The sequence below is a fragment of the Limulus polyphemus genome, unplaced genomic scaffold (genome assembly GCF_000517525.1).
Source record: "Limulus polyphemus unplaced genomic scaffold, Limulus_polyphemus-2.1.2 Scaffold2383, whole genome shotgun sequence".
NCBI classification, from domain to species: Eukaryota; Metazoa; Arthropoda; class Merostomata; order Xiphosura; family Limulidae; genus Limulus; species Limulus polyphemus.
In genome coordinates, this window is record NW_013667993.1 from 133,443 (window position 1) to 151,810 (window position 18,368).

General features: G+C 31.1%; 1 protein-coding gene across 1 annotated transcript in view; it reads left to right on the forward strand.

Annotated features, from left to right (window-relative positions):
- LOC106466797 overlaps window positions 1-18,368 on the forward strand; it is a 124,056-nt gene that overhangs the window by 75,826 nt on the left and 29,862 nt on the right. Inside the window, exons 29-37 of the mRNA XM_013927100.2 lie at window positions 1,048-1,218; window positions 2,152-2,437; window positions 4,521-4,586; window positions 5,263-5,446; window positions 6,524-6,805; window positions 9,036-9,341; window positions 11,146-11,387; window positions 12,583-14,176; window positions 17,100-17,534. Coding sequence (XP_013782554.2) covers window positions 1,048-1,218; window positions 2,152-2,437; window positions 4,521-4,586; window positions 5,263-5,446; window positions 6,524-6,805; window positions 9,036-9,341; window positions 11,146-11,387; window positions 12,583-14,176; window positions 17,100-17,534 — 3,566 coding nt within the window. The remainder of the gene's footprint in view (window positions 1-1,047; window positions 1,219-2,151; window positions 2,438-4,520; window positions 4,587-5,262; window positions 5,447-6,523; window positions 6,806-9,035; window positions 9,342-11,145; window positions 11,388-12,582; window positions 14,177-17,099; window positions 17,535-18,368) is intronic.

Genomic DNA, 18,368 nt, shown 5'->3' on the forward strand with positions numbered 1-18,368 from the left:
CATACAAGAAGAAGTTGAAGTCTCTCAAATTGTTTTCTCTTGAAAAAAGAAGAGTTATGGGGAATCCGATTGAGGTGTTTAAGATTGTAAAGGGAATTGATAGTGTTGATGTACCATCTTTTTCATATTTAACAGTGAGAATAGTAGGACTAGGGGACACAAATACATTTTGGCAGGGTAGGAGTCATCTTCAGCCAAAACAGTTTAATTTTTCTAACAGGATGGTTGGCCTTTGGAATGAGTTGTCTTCAGATGTTGTAGAGACAGTAAATTTAAGAAAAAGCTTGATAAGTATACAAATTATAAGGGATGGCTTTAAGATTATTTTTTTTTAATTATTGTAATTTAGTTTAGAGGATGGAACACCCAAGATAGACCAATAGATCCCATGTTGTCCCAGAACATTATGTTATGTTATTATACATTAGGTTTATCTTTGAATTACCACACAGCTAATATTGATGATTGTGTTTGTTACAGGGTTTAAGTAGAAGGCTTATTTTGTAATATAGATAATGCAATACATAATATGATTATTTTTACATATATGCAACCTTCTGTGTGGTTTTGTAGGCAACAGTGCTAATAAGCATAAACATAATTTTTTTTCAATCTAGTTGGTGTGGGAATATTCACTAAAGTATGAGTGACTGGTTAATCTAAACTATGATACTTAGTACACAATTTGTATTAATAAAGAGAACATATTAAATACACTTTGAAATTAATTTCATCAGTATATTGTGGCTAGTATTAAATATGTATATAAAATATTTGACTTAGAGGTTGCTATTGCTTAGAAATTTGTGAAAAACAATGTTTATTTCTGTTCACAAATTCAGTAATTTTCTCCAGTTTGATTAGTTTGGATATGATACTTAAAAAGTTTATCAAATTCTGTAAAGCTCTTGATCCTGTCACTGTGGGAAAAATAAACTACACATTTATTAGTAAATCCATATCATGTTTAAATCCATGGGAGTGTGTAGACATATTAGTTCAATTTGAAGAATACAGTATGATGAAATGAATGTCACAATATTTCAGTTGCTTAGTTAGTGCTGCAGGGCTATATACAGATTGCATCAAGCCAGTCACATCAGGCAGAAGAAAGAGAGAGATTACCAAATCTGATGTAGTACCTACACTGATTGAAAGAGCCCAAGCAGCATCCAATCTCTTGGACTCTGCGATTCTTGTATTTGGCTCCCAAGAATGGTGAGACTTGCAATTATTTGGTTTATTTTATTGTATTTTGTGGTCGTATTTTGATAATGTAAAAAACTAATTTTTTTACTAGTGAGTCAATGCAGGGCTGACCTTTCGGGTTTATTATTGAACAAATAACAAATGTATATATTGTTATAACAATATTATATATGATATACATAAAAATGACCACAGTACTCCGAAAGAAATTTATTTAATTGAACCAATTTTTCATGATTTTGACTTCATGATAGTAAAATGTTTATTTGATTAACTAAGTTATTTCTGGAGTACTTTGGTCATTTTTATATATAAACTAGTTATAAAAATATCTGCATTTCCCCACTTAGCACTACAAGTTCTGAAAAAAATGTGTATATTTAATTTTTTTTATAGAGCCATTAACATATGATAGTAAATTAATTCACTTTTACTGAAATGATTGAACAGTCTATGAACTTATTTTTCAGTGTTTCTGATTCTCCAGCACTTTATGCAATGGTCATTGACCTCATAAAGACTCATGATACTGGAAGGGAGAATCTCATTTTGTATAATATTTTCATCATCCTTGCACCCTTCTACTTACTGAAACAATCTAATTGAAATCACCTCCTTATATCATGAAGATATTAACTGACATTCTCTTTTGGATGATGTTCTCATATTATTATGGTTTAATCTACTTTTCATTTCTAGAATTTGTGTCTTTTGTAATTCTTCTATTAATATAGTAATTAAGACAGTTTATTTATATGTAACTATAAGCTGTTCAATCCTGAAAAACAAAGGTTGAAATGTGGATAATATGAAACAAATTTTCTTATTTTGAAGTTAGTTGTATTTTCTAATAAAATCTTTATGTGGCATGCATTACATAATAAAAGTGTAAAACACAGTAATGATAGTTTCTTACAACAGCTCCATCCACCCCTTTTGCAGGTTATATGTTCGTGATCCTGTTTGGTTTGAAAATATCCTATTTCCATCTGTGGAAGATAGAAGTGATGGTGGAAACTACATAACAGAGCCAGAATATCAAGCAATTTTATCAGCACCATTACCTCACAATGCTACTTACAATATGACAGAAATATTTCTTCACAGATGGAACAATACTGTTCATGGTTGGGAGAGTGGAGATTTGGAAGGGGAGGATATGATTCCTTATACAAATATCAGCAAAATTCAGAAGAAAATAAAACAATATCAGGATATGGCAAAGAAGGTATTGAATGTAACCTTGATAAAAACATTTTTCCCTTCAAGAAGAACTTTACCTGTACGTGAACAAAAACTAACTAATTACAAGCTGAATGGTTTCTAAACTTTGTATGATTTAATTCAAAAAGATTCATTATAGTCACATTAATGTTAATTTTTATTGAAACAAAAATCAATAAATTGTAAACTAACTTTATAACATGTTATGTTAAAATGCAGTCTTTGCTGTAGAGTTTAATTTTTTCTAACAGGCCTATTGTTGAAATACTGAGGGCCATTATTTAAAATGAGCAGTATATTCAGGGGTTATTCCAAAGACCAGTTTTTGATACCTACAGTATAGTAGGGTACATACGTAGCATTAATAACAAAAAATTTTCTGAGCAGGTTCTTTTGGATTATCTGGTGAAAATATTGCCAAATCCAGACCACATAATTATAATGAATTAGTTCAATTCTTCAGTAACATTTGCTAAAAGCTACATTCACGTTGAAATAAACTGTAAGTACACAAATCATATTTTAGTATAAATTCTGAGACTAATGGTTCATATACCTAACTTACTTATTTGATTAACTAATTTAATAAACCTGATAACTCTCGCTGCTTACACTGAAATGAATCACCAAATGATTACTCAATAACTCAGAAAGTACTCATTCATTACTCATTTATTCACTGCTTCACTTTACTCATATCTATACCATACTCGCCTTCTATTCACTACGCTAATTTTCTACATCATAATTTCATGCAAAGATCTAATTTAAAACATTGAACATAAAGCTTATGAAATTACTGACATGGCATTAGATTTGATATTTTGTCCTAAGAAGGTCCTGAGGCAAGAAGATTTTGCTCTCCTCCCATTCCAACCCTATTATTTATAATGTTACACAAGTAAATGCATACATAAGGAAAATAAAAGCATGTCTTCAGTTGTTATGTGTACTATTATGACAGATATGAGTTTGTATGTTGAGGGGAAGGGGTATGAGTACCTCTAGTCGGTGAATGTGGGTGCCTCAAAGACTGCTGAGCACAGCTATATCAGGTAGGCCCTTTGGTTCTAAAAGGGTTAATTTTGTGTATTTTACAAGTGAGACATATACAAGTTGGGATTGAGTATTATCAGACATGCTCCTGGCCACCAAAAAACTTAAATTTATTAATCTCACAAGTGAACCTTTCATAAGTTAGGTCAGGATGGCTCCTTATGCAACTGCCCCACTTATATGTGCACCATTGTGCATAATGTTTGCATAACACTTAATGTTAATTTTTTAAGTGGTTGAATTTTTTTGTAATCTGACTAATATTTAACATTACTGCATGCTATTGGTTGGCATCTGTCAATATAGCCGGCACTTGACAATATAAAAAATAAGTGGGCCTTCCAACAGTGTGCAGCCATGTTGAATAATGTCCAGTTATAAATCACATCATCCTAAGGGTGCAGGCTGTTGTTGACATAAATGATGCCCACTTTGAGTAGATATACACTCTGGTGACAATAGAGTCATGTTTTCATTGGTAGGTCCACCAAGAGTTATTGCTCTATGATGAATAGTTTCTGTTTTCTTGATGTAAATATGCCAAGAATCTTTATAAGAACCTTGTATACCACATTCATTTCATGACTCATATACCTAAATTAAAAGCTTCACACAAAACTGTCCCTGAAACTTTAATACATTATTTTTCTTTCTGAAGGTAGTTTAAAATATTAAATTCTGACCTTGATCATAACTCTATCAACTTAGGTTTAAATATTTATAATTTTTATAATTAAAGTAACAGACAGAAAGGTGCATCTGTTTTACTTAACTTCACCATTGTTATACATTTTTTTGTGTTTTTCTTATTATGCTAACATAGTAAACCAAATTAACTACATGTAATTCATTTTTGACACTTTGCAATCTTATATTTTTATAGAATGTGATGTAAGTTTTAGAAAACAGGTGAAAACTGAGTAATAGAAACAGTGTAATATGGTGAAATAAAGAACAATAATTTGGTATTGTTCTGTGATTTCTAAACACATATTTCCTTTGAAATACAATTTACTTGTTTCTTTATATAGGAAGGTTTCTCAACTATCTTTGCCTGGTATAATGATGCAGTAGAACTTTACCAGTCTGCATCTGAAGTAAGTTTTATTTAAGTTTTTGATATAAATAGTATTTCTAGTGAATTCTGATATCTGTAATTCATACATAAACAGCTTAGTACAGTATTGATATTCCATTATCTATAAAAAAAAGGAAAAAAAAAGATGTAATATTTCTTTGAAAATAATAATTATTTCAAGTAAAATATTACCAAAAACTTAAGTAGTTATTATATAAAGGACATAGCCAAAAACATATAGAGTATAGTAAAATAAATATTTGATAATTACTAATGTTATTAAACATTAGGAATGAATAATTATTAATAAGATTAGAATATACATCACAGTTTAAAAAAGTTCAATAGCTCAAGTGATATTGGAAGATTTGCCTTCCAAGATTACAGAAATGTTTTTGTAATTGTGATTTATACATGTATTGTTTTATACATTAGTTTTACTAATGTTATTAAACATTAGGAATGAATAATTATTAATAAGATTAGAAGATACATCACAGTTTAAAAAAGTTCAATAGCTCAAGTGATATTGGAAGATTTGCCTTCCAAGATTACTGAAATGTTTTTGTAATTGTGATTTATACATGTATTGTTTTATAATACATATTATGGTAACATTAATTATTAAAATGTAACATATGCTTCTGTGTAATCAAAAACTCTAATCTAACATTACCATAATTGAATATATTTAGAGTAAAGGAGTTTGTGCCAAAGTACGTATTAAAATACAACAAGAATTAGTTCTTACTCGAGAAGCATTTGAAGCCACCTTGGAGATAGAAAATGGAGACACATCAGAACTAAGAGATATACGTGTTGTCCTACATATTACTTCAGCCAACAGTAATGAAAATGCTACTGAGCATTTTGCCATTGGTAAGAATACAATAAATTTAAGTTGTTATATAGAGTTAAATACAACTCGTGGTAATGTTTTTGTAACATAAACTAATATGCATAAGCATTACAATTTCATTTTTATAGGTGTTTTGATCAATAAGTACATCTTCTTTCAAATTTGAACATGAAGTCTGAAACTTTGTATTAATAGCAATCAAATGTAGAATTACATAAAATACAGTCCAAGTAAATGTGCCAAAACAAAAAGATAGATATGTATTTTAGTATATATTAGAAAATGTAACATCAACTGGTAAATAATATGTTTCTGAATATTTCACTTCAAGATCAGTTTAATACAATTTAATATTAGAGATTTTCCAAATCGTATTTTTCTAAATGATGAATCAAATGGCAAGTATTATATGAAATTATTCTTAATTTGAAGAAACATGATTTTTTTTCTATGTTCTAATAAATCTATTTTATAATTTTTACTAAATTTTTATATTTTGATTTAATCTTACATAATTCATTGAAATCCTCATCAAACCTGTATTTATATAGTAGTTCCTCATTATTCAATAGTACCAATAGTCTTTTTAAATAGATGTTTGTGTAATTTGTATTGTTATGAAAACTTGTGTAATAATTTATTGTTATTTTAATTCCTTATACCTGTTTTATGGGCTTTAAGATATTTTGAAGGTTTTATACTTTTTTTAAGAAACTAACTTACAACACATTTTTCTTGCAACTGGAGATTGGTTTATTGTTGATAATCATATAATCAGTTTTAAAAAATATATTCGATTTTGTTATTCTTATTAATCAGATATATTTTGTTTTGTACAGCTGAAATTTCATCTACATAGGTATTAAAATATTTGAAAAATTGGTTACATATTCATAAATAGCTATCTTTTACGCTAAAATGTTGAAATAAAACAACCATTAACTTTTTTTATTCATCTATCTTCTAAAACTAAGTTGACTGGATTTATTAAAAGTAGTGGTCTAAATACTAAAGTGGAAATTGATTAATACATAAAGTAGAATTTATTTGTTTTGTCTTTATTTGCATCAAAACTAAATATTAATTTTTATCCTCAGGTGATCCTGACCTTAAAGGTATTTTGAGTGTAGATGGAAATGGTATTCTGGATCCTGATACAACTGGAACAGCAGCGTGGCTTATCATTCCTTACTCAACTGCTGCCCCCTCAGAAGATGATGTTCTTTATGATGTAGGAGGCACTCTTTATTATCGTGTTGGTAATGGCTCCTTAATAGAGGCCCCACTACTGCCAGATACTATTACTGTTAAACCAGATCCTCAGCTGTTTGTTCATTATTTCTGGGAAAAGGAAGTTATAAGTGATGATCCATTTACAAGTAGGTTAATCGTATTTTTGACTTATTACTAACAGAACAAATGCTTATTTAGAACACACATTGATTAATCTTCTCAGTCATTTTAATGTTTAAAGATTTTTATATAAATATTACGATTGATTAAGACATTACCATAGGGAAATGATGTTCCAGAGAAGACACATTGAGAAAATTTGATGTAAATAATTTTTCCTTATGTGGCCAGACTTTTGGGAGATCCTTTATGATGTAAATATATGAACATAATTTGAATTGTATGAATGGTCCCTTAGAATAACACAGGCCTGCAAATTTAAACTTCATAAAAGTTGTTTTGGTATTATGGATTTTCCATAATTCAGCTATGCAGATTTCAAAAATAATATTAATTTTTTTTCTACCATGTAAACTCTTACTTAGATCAAATTATTATTTTGTTTACCACAATGAAAATTTTTTTATTATTATGTTTTTTAACATAAACACAAACAAACTGAAGAAAAGGGAAGAAAACTGATGTCAAACGAATATACACCCTCTTTCATCCTGATTTGTTTTGTGAAATCTACATCTTTTAGTCTCAAAACTACATGTTGTGGTCTTTCTTTTATGTATTGCGTTATTACATTTTGTGAAAAATCTATACACGATGGAGAAAAATGGATATCATTTTCAGAGTCAGTGTACAGGAATTAGTGTAGAACATGTAAAAATTTCAAGATAATAAAATTATTGGAGGCCTGTGTAATTATTGACAGCATGTAATGACATCTTAAGGCTCCAAAATCATTTCAATATAATATACTAAACCCTCTTCATTCTAGAAGAGGACAGAGTAAAATGTTCACTTGAGGTGCAGTTCAGTAATATGTCCTTTAGGGACTACTGGCTGTCATGTTTGTAAGGTTGCATTATGATGTTTGGTATTTCATTACTATCTGAATTATGTTTTTTTATTAACTAGCTGTACCCATAATAATTTTTCATATTTTTATCACAGTACAATATAATTATTTCTCCCTATTATTCTTATTAGTCTTCTGTGATAAAAAATAGCTAGATTAATGAGCTTCATTGTGCTGTATTTTCTTATGTTGGACAGTAATAATACATACTAAAAGAACTATGAAATGAAACATATGGGGACTATATTTCTAAATATCAAAAACTAGCATACCTTTTTTTATTTATTTTATATTGCTGTCTTGGCTGTTGAATTTAAAGAAGTGAGATGTAGATATATCAGTGCTTTTTGAAAAATGACTAAGGTAATTAATCACCAAAAGTTTGAAAAAGAAGTGGTTGCTTATAACATTAAGCTTGTTATTCTAGAAGTTGTATTTGGATTCACTTTAATACATTAATCAAGGAAAATCTCAATCCATATCCCATGTGAGATGCTGCTTATTCTTCTTCAATACACATATACATGTATATACATTGCAATACTGTTATGAGTCCTGGTTGTCAGCTTATTGTCATAACGGATAATGTCTGTGGTAATAGCACCCAAATGTGTTGGGGATACCCCATCACTCAGATAATATCCAAATGCAGATGTCAATCTAGTCAGCCATCGCGGAAAAAAAAATCATCAATCAAATAAGGGTACGAAGGTGAATGCTCACACCCACAACGTCTCAGTTTCTACTGCCTTTCAATGTCTATAGCCAGTTGTGGGAAGGCAGTTATACTTAAATTTCTTAAAGTAGAAATGAATTGAAATGAAGCCACCCTAATATTTCTACTAATTAAACTCCCAACCTCCACCCTTACAAAAAGATATTAAATAGAACTATAAAATATTGAATAGAACTAAATAGAACTATAAGATATTGAATAGAACTATACACCCTACCTTAAAAGTTCTTATATAGTTCTAACTTCCAACCTCCTCCCTTTCTCCTGAAGATTAATTCAAATATACATGGGAACAGCTACTTGAAGCTAGTCTTTCCATTAGTCTTGAAGTTAGTTGGAGTTTAAAGCATGAACAAAAGTAAAACATTGTTATTATTTCCATTACTAAAAATTTCGGTATTCACTCTCCAACTTAAGTGAACTAATATTTAATGTCTCTGGAGCTTGTAAGGAATATATATATATATTTAGAGATATTACAAGTTATAAAACAGTTTATCATTTATGTATTCGCAAATCACAAGATTAGGCCCTAAGGACGTTTTTTTTTCAAATGGATGGAATCAAGAAAACTTTGTTAATTCAAATCACTGTTTTTTCTCTTGTATAGTTATAGTTGAGCCAGCTATTCCTTTCAGCTTGGGAGTCATGATATCAAACACAGGTTATGGTCCAGCTAAAAATCTCCATATCACCTCAGCACAGCCAGAAATAATTGAGAATGAAAAAGGGCTCTTAATAAATTTCCACATAGTTGGAGCTCAGCTTGGGAATCAAGATATAATTCCTTCTCTCACTGTCAACTTTAAAGACATTGGACCAGGAGAAACAAAAACTGCTCGTTGGCTTATGACAGCATCGTTAAAAGGAGAGTTCTCAAACTATTCTGCAGTCTTTCAAAATGATAACCCTCTAGGTAAGTGTGTTTTTTGTTTCATATTCTGGTTGAAGCTAATTTTTACAGTTTCTAGAACTTTAAGCAGATACCTCAATTGTATGATATACCATTGCTGGAATATATCATATAATTTGTTAAGTACTGTAGACTTCAGTTTTATAAGCTAGATATGTTGTGAGTTGTTATGCAGCATTCCTTAAATGAAATATGTTTTATTCTAAATCATTATTTGCAGTTAAAAACTTGAAATTTATATTGCATAATTCAATAACAATATTATGTGGGAATATTAAAGACACAAACTGAAGTATAAGTGATTCTTTTAAGGTGCTTTGAGTAATTTAGGAAATTAATTTTTTCATTGAACATTTACTTCTTTTCAAACTGGCATTTGAGATAGTAATCATTCTAAAGCTAAATGTAAAGATTAATATAGTATTTAGAAATTACTGTAAAATTTACTAAACTTATTAATAGTAATATAAAATGTCTTTTTTTTGTTTCTTTTAAAAGGATCATTACACCCTCTTCTGCAAAAGATTCTTTACTTCGTCAATCCACAAAATCTACAAATTTCTGAATGAGTTTAGTACAAACTCTTCTTTAGTTACACAGTTTCTCTGCAGAATGCATTCATGTCTCAGAATTTATCTTTATCTTTTTCTTCATACTGTTTCAGTTGTGTGGGCTTCAACTTGTAAAATGAAATGATATTATTCTTATGAAGTAAACTACTGAATGGCTAAAATGTGTTAACCTCAATTTTAGTCTAGAAACTATAGACAACTGAGTATTTATCTTTAATTGAACTTAATTATTAGTTTAATTAAAAGTTGAATATTAATCAAAAACAAACAAGTTCATTATTTATGTGTTATGTAAAAACCATTTTGTCATTATTTTTTTTATGCTATGATTTTCAGCTTCAGCAGTAGATAACTGACTGTATCTTCTTACAGAGGTTTGAGTACGTCATATCAGAATGATTTTGGAGGCTTACCATGCTGTTAAAGTCCATATTGCCATGCCCAGTTATTATCTATCTGTTGACCATGCTACTTGACAATAGCCATGCAGTACTTTCCATTGCAAAAGGCACTTTTTTGAAGTTGTTATGCCTGAAGCACACCTCATTCCTACAGGCTTTCTATAATCCATTTAGTGTAAAGAATGAGGGTTTTCCACAGGGATACATAGGGGTTGCATCCTATAATTTAACTGATATGTCTTCATAGGGAATATTATGTATAACAATTTCAGCTGTTTGAGGTATGTGACAATTGAATAGGAGTTATGACAGGAAGACTTATATTGGTGAACCAGTACCCCACTGGCTTCATTTCTAGATGAATCAAAATTTTTCTTGAGTATGTTTTGTAGTGCTGTCTGGGAAACATGGAAGGCTATTGCCACAGACTTTGTGTTAGTGGATTTTCACCTGCCACATATTTTGCTTACAATGGCTGTGATATACCTTGTTGCAGATGTCTTTCTGGATGGTTCTGGTGCCCCAAGTTGATTGATACTCCTTGTTTTCCAATGCCATCAAGGGATATTCCTGTCTTGGTAATTTTATATTCCCAATCTGAAACGTCTTTATCATCTGAATATATGAATGTCAGACAGGGCTGTTGCATATCCTTCCCAAAACTAAAGTCAAAATGTTGTTCTCATATATGCTATTCCACTGTATGACTTTATATCACACGTGGTTGACATATGAATTGCTGATATGTATGATATATTCAAAATCTTTATAATATAACATACTCAACTCTGTATTTTTTCTTAATTTCAACAATACATTGTCTTGTATTTCCAGGAGACCCTAAACTCTCACTTATTAATGAAGTTACTGTTCATGAGCTGATCCATGTAGTTTGTCTTGACTTCCCTTCTGGCACTGATGATGAAGTACTGGATTTTCTTGTCAATGATATAGAAGATGTTCAAAATTTACCTGATACTATATATAGCAGTGTTGGAGGAGCTATTAATGTTAGCCAATCAAACAATGTTGAGATTCTTGACCTCAACAACTTGGGAGAAAAAATAACTGCTCAGGTATGTATAAAACACTGATAAGTTTTGACAGTTTGTAGAATTAGCTACTTTTACTAGTGGCATTATTTAAGTTCTCTGTTGATCTGCAACATCTATAATGCAAATACAGTAGTTTAGCATGCAAATATATATTTTAATGATTTGATCATTTTAACTCTGTTACATTTTATAACATAAAAGGATTTTGGTGCTTTAAATTATACAGGTAAGATACACAGTGCAGTTATCTTTATCAAAGTTAACCTTTTCATGGTGGGATTGCTGAGCATGGCATAGTTGTTAGTGGAGTGGATCTGGGGATCTGTAATTTGTTTTTTTGTTGCCACAAAAAATTAGCTTTACACTTTTTTTATTGTTTATGGATGTATTACAAAAGTGATGGTCAAATCCTAGTATATTATTAGAGTAGCCCAAGAGCTGGCATTGGATGCTGTTCACTAACTATTTTCCCTCTAATGTATTAGTTTAAAATTAGGGATGATTAGCATAGATAGCCTTTGTGTAGCTTTGCATGAATTTCCAAATGAAACAAAATTTTTGTACTTTGTTATCTTTAGAAAAAACCTGAAGGTATATATTTGGTATGATATTGTACTTCTATGTTATACACCATAAGGTTTAGTCCCCCATGAAAGACTGATGTAAATAACATTTGAATTAAGCAAATGTTTTTTACTTTTGTATGCTAACCCTAAAGATAAAGTGTCTGACAATATCAACATTCATTAACTTATGTAATGCATTTATGACAATAGTATTTTCAACATGTTTTATACATGAAATGTTTCATAAATGCTTCTGTAATTTTCAAATTTAATACTCAACTTTAATTTTGATTTTATGACAGCAGACTACCTGACTTTATGAGTTCTGTTATATATGCAAGAATTGGAATTAATCTTGAAAATAATATAAATCAACAAAATATCTTGCCCTATTAAACAAACTATAAACACTTACTATTTTTTTCATAGATATTTTGAACCTTATAGAGGTTCTCTTTCAGTTTTAAAACCCAGTGAGTCCTACAGAATGCCTTCAGAAATGTATGTTGATACTTGTGGGTGTGTTTATGAAGGTTTTGTTTTTGTTATTTTGTGTGTAGTAATATAATGTGTGACATAGTTTTGAAGATATATGATATTTTTGTAGTTTCTGTGAAAGGCAAGTATAAAATACTTTCTCTGTTCTTTAGGTTGTCATCAGTTCAGAGACTATAGGGTGGACATTTTCACGAAAAAATATTGACATCAGTTCTGATTTAAAAGTTTCAGAGTTGTTACGTTCAGATGGACGAAAAATTATGGCTGAATGGAATGTCTGGTTGAGTAGAGACAGCGAAAACACATACTTAAATATTATTGATTACTATAAGCAATCAACTATAAACATGAGCTATGTTTACTCTTTAACTTTGTCATCACCAAACAGGTTTGACCCAGAGTTTCAACTAGAAGAATATAAATTCTATGTACTTGAAAATGTTACTGTAGGAACATTGGTTGGTCTTGTGAAGGCAAATGATTCTGATACAGCCCAGTCTGTGACTTATAGCATTGTTCAAGCTGATTCTGAACTTCCTTTTACAATTGATGAGACCAGTGGGGCTATAAGTACAGTGCAAGATTTAGACAGAGAAACTAAACCTGTATATGACCTTACTGTAAAAGCTGTGGACAGTGGTGAACCTCAAAGATGGGCTGTCACGGCAGTACTTATTTCTCTAGAAGATGTAAATGACAACTTTCCGAAACCATCTGAAGTTAACTATATCTTTCAAGTTGAGGAAGCTGCCCCATTCGGTTATGAAGTTGGACAGATTCTGGCAAGTGATCCTGATGAAGGAATGTATGGTTTACTTACTTTTGAAATGGAATCACAAGGAATGTTTGTAATTAATGAGAGCTCTGGGTCTTTACAAGTGAACTCTTCATTGTCTTCATTGCAAGGAGAATACAATTTAAATGTTACTGTGTCTGATGGTGGAGGTAAGGTTACAGTGATTCCTGTTATCATACAAGTTTTCAAGCAAAACATTTATCCTCCAGTATTCAACAAGGAATTCTATGTATTCTCTGTACCAGAAGATACCCAAGTAGGAAGAGAAATTGGAGGGCTTTTAGCTTCTGATAAAGACCCAAATAGTATTATTTCATACAAATGGGCTGATGGCTCAGGACTGGATGAAGTGTTCAGTCTCAATAGCTCTTCTGGTGGTTTAATACTTGTTACTCCAGTAGACTATGAGGCAAAAAACTTTTATTCAGGGATGGTAAAAGCCATAGACAATGGAGTACCACCAACAGGAGCATTTTCCACTGTTGTGAATATTGAAATAAGTATTGTTGATATTAATGACAATCCTCCTCTTTTGGACTCAGGAAACAGTAACTCTCTCAGTATCCCTGAAGACACACCCATTGGAACCACGGTACAGACTTTTTTTGTATCAGACAATGATTCAGGACCTAATGGTATGATTGGTTGGTTTAATTTAACAGAAGGTTCTTCTGTCTTCAGTTTGTTTCATATGTCAAATAGTACAAATCTTTCTGTTGTACTGGCTTCTAATCTTGACAGAGAAGAAGTATCTGAGTACAATGTGACTGTTGTGGTTGAGGACCAAGGAACACCACCACTAGCAACTACACTAATCTTGCTTATTGTTATTGAAGATGTGAATGATAATCCTCCAGTGTTTCCATTTGACATAGAAAGAGTTATTATATCCAACTCCCTTCCTGTTAATTCAGAAGTCTACACTGTAATGGCTGAAGATCCAGACATAGGTAATAAAAGTATTTCAAGCCTCTTAGTTAACATTTATTGTTAATTCAAATGTTGTTTTTTATCACTTTGTGGACAAAATTTATGCATTTATGATAATATTCAGAATGTCAGTTATTAAATAAAAAAATCAAATGATAAAACATGATCGCTTCCAAATAATAAATGTAATGGAACATAAAAAAAACTGATAACAACTTTGAAACTTTAGAGCTTTAACTGTTTTAAATTCATGTAAGAAAAGTAACACGTAGGCTACACTGCCTATAGGAAGCTGCTGACAAGTTCTTTTTAACAATCACTAGAACTTATCAGGCTGTAGGTTTCAACACTCAAAGTATTTCATTTATAAAATATTAAGCTCAGTGTTGTACTAATACCAAACACAGCACCTTAAATATTATCCTGTCTAGGTTAAATAAAGCCTGATAAAACACTACAATAAGAGTTAGAAACTATCTTAAACACTTTATTCTTAGTTTTGTAATAAAGTATACAAATTTAAAACACTTATGAATAAATATAACTTGTTCATCATTGAGCCAGATGAATTTCCTTCAGAAATTTAACTGTTATTTAAGTTATGACGAAAAGTGAATGTTTTATAGATTGTTCTTAAAATAATTTATATTTTCCAAGATGATAACTCACCTCCTCACACAGTTTAGCTATCTTCCTCATGCACCTGCCCAATGTATTTGCATGCCACTAGCCTTGAGGCAACTCCCACCTAATTTTGCAAGTTTTTAACATGAACTGCACTAGTGCATGATGATATAATCATGCAACAAAAGCCCTACATCACTAGGAGGGTGACACAACTTCCATGCACAGTAACTCCCTCCTATGCACTTGCAATTGTGGTAAGTTCATTATTCTCTTCAACATTGTATTGATAAGACGTGTCTAAATTTCTCATCTGAACTCAGTTTGTGGAAATTTGCATTGTTAATGAAACTTTGATTTTCATTTTGTTTGGCTTTTGTTTCAGAAAGTTTCATCTTTATCTTGAATTCTCAAATTACCATGACTTATACTTAGTATTGTGGGAAAGATGCTGCTCACACACATGCCTTATTTATCTTATGGCTTCTAGTGTCTTATTAACTGTCATGGTCATTGCAGCCATTGTTCAATGTGTTGGAGATTACCACGTACTTACTGGGCCTTCTACTTCTGTCCCATTGGTCAATTTTCTTTCTCCTCAGTCAGGAATGATCTTTTGGACTAAGAATTAACCTAATTTGTTTTGGTAATACCTTACCATTTGAGAAACAACTTTAGCCTTCCAATCTTTTTCTAGATTTCATTCTCAGGTATGTTCCTATCCTTACTTTTTGCCTGTGGTCATTATTATTTCTTGTTTTTTACTCTATTATCCACAGTTTTGGGGTTTACCTTGTCTTCTGTCCTTGCTTGTTACTAGGCTTTATACCATTTCCTTTTCTAGTAGCTTCTCTCTCATACATGAATGCCTCATTACCCTTGTATTTGTGACTCATTTTGTCCTTATTTGTAAACTTTCTTTATTTCCTTTTCTTGATTACATATCATTAGTATCTATTTAGCCAGCATGAGAATTTTGCCTCTTACCATTTACTTCACTTTCTGGATCCCTATTTTCACTTTTTCGTCTTTTTCTCACTACCCTCCTCTATTCCCTTTTCCAACCCCACTTTCTATCTGAGGTACAATTCAGATAGGTTTTCTGTAAATGTCCATTCCCCTCTCTTTGCTGACTTAGCCTGTCCACTTCTGCTCTGTCGTTCCTTACTTTGCTCCCCTGCTGTTGTGACTTGTTGGGTTGGGTTATGTTCCTCTTTACTGTAATTCTTTTCCTCCTTGTGTATATGATATTTGTTGGGCTGTGCTTTTTTTGCCTGAATGTTTTCAGTGGTGTTCTTTTCTCCCTTGATGTTATACAACTTCTGTCCTTATTATCTTTCCAGGATTTTCTTTTTTCTCAACCTTGCCCTTTACTCCTGTTTCTCATCTAGACTAGTCTACCCCTAACCTTCCCAATTCAGGTTCTAGGCTTTCCTTTTTTCCCATCATCCTTCTAGTAGAAGTCTAGTTCATCACTCTTCTTGTCTATCATATGACATGTACAAACCTGTGAGTACCCGTCTCTTCTCATTTTCTGCCACATTCATTTTTCAGATCTTTTACTTAGTTTCTTCCCTTAGTCGTCAGTGTAATCAGAAGTATTGCTTCACCATGTCTCATCAGTAATGTGATCTTGAAAGTGCCCAGAAACCACATAAATGTCAGTAAACCTATGTTGCATTTTCCACATGTAGGCATGTTTGCTGATCAGTCTTGAAAAACAAAGAGTATGAATATTATAAGTCACAGTGTTATGAATGTCAGAGTATATATAGGATGTTACAGTTGCTGAATTTATCACTCTTCATGAAAACATAGTTAATGCTCCAATGTTATGAGTGTATATATATATATATATATATACACACACACACACCACACCTGTTTTCTTATGTGACGTGGTTTTTGTTCCATTACATATACTTTACACATATAATAGTGATATGTGTGTGTGTGTGTTTGATGTTAAAATGGGGTCGGTTTGACTGTAAATGACTGACTTTTGGCAAAAATCAATACAGTACTCATAATTTGCATTTCCTATTGACTTGTCATAAGGTAGAGCAGTACCAGGACTACTGAAAGCACTACTTATTGTTTCTTTTCTCAGTACTTTATTGCTCAATGAATTTTAAAACTCAAAACAGCCCTTATGGGGACACATTCATTTACATACTATGGAAAAAAACTCTACATAATTTTCTTTCAAAATGTGGTAACATTGAATAACGAGGGTATTTGATACTAAAGATTAATATGTATATATATACATTCTAAAAGTGTGAAAGATTTGTATTTTTCTTTTTATTCGGAATGAAGGAGCTCTGGAGTATGGCCTCAATACATCAAGCCAGTTTTACTCCATAAACACAGAAACAGGTGTGATTGAGAATGAAGGAACACTGGAGTATGGCCTCCATTCTTCAAGCCAGTTATTTTCCATAAACCCAGAAACAGGCATGATTCGCCTTAACCAGGCTTTAGAAAACAACACTCTTCAACAAGTTAATGTTACTGTATCTGCCTGTGATGGGATATTCTGCTCAAATATGATCTTGCAAGTTATGATTTCTGAAAATAACACACATTCTCCAGAATTCTCACAGAATTTGTATAATACCACTGTGCCTTACAGTATTAAAGTCAACAGCATCATTATACATGTTTCTGCCACTGATCGTGACAGTCATGATGTTATTTATAGAATAACAGCTGGAAACGAGGGAGACAAATTTAGGATTGATTCCATATCAGGTATTGTGTTCATTATTTTGTACTATTTGGTGTTAAGTTGTATATTTATTACATCTGATATAAAGTACTTCATTCAATAATGTTTTGTAGAATTCCTGTGCTTGTATAGTTCTTATGCTGTGTCATTGTGTGTTTGGCTAAGAATAAGTCTTCTCTAATATTATACATGTACTATTAGTAATTACAATACATGGTTGTGCTTGCAGTTGATTTGTCACAATTAACGATTTTTTTTTAGGACCACCATATTATATAATCTAGAAAACAATAAACATATATTCATAGAAAATAAACAACTATTAAAAGCATGTTAACTGTAATTTTGTATAAAATATCATTAACATTTCAATTGTTGCTTTATCTCTAGCAGTAATTAACAAATTTTTAATCATACTTGCATGAATCTGGGACCTATCTGAATATCAAAGCATGTACTTCAAAAAATGTCTGAAATGTTATGTAAAAGTTTGGTTTTTTGCAACAAATGTATGTTTCATGCACTTAGAAAATTTTAATGGTTTTCCAATAAAAAACAGAGATGTAGTTTTCACAAAAAAGTTTCATGTTATCTCCTTGACATGGAAAACAGTTCCAGCAATTATTTAGCTAATGCTTTTTTATCATGTTATTTTAGTTTAACAAGGCTAGATTTAATGATGAAAGATCAATCTCTTATAAATACATAACATTAAAAATTATCTTTTACCTCATTATTGTGCAAATTGTAACAAATATGATTCATATCAACTGAATGTAATTACATGATAATGTAAATATATAGCTTTAATAATTATCCTGCTCCTTATTACTCTATTTCGTTGTAACAACTGTTCT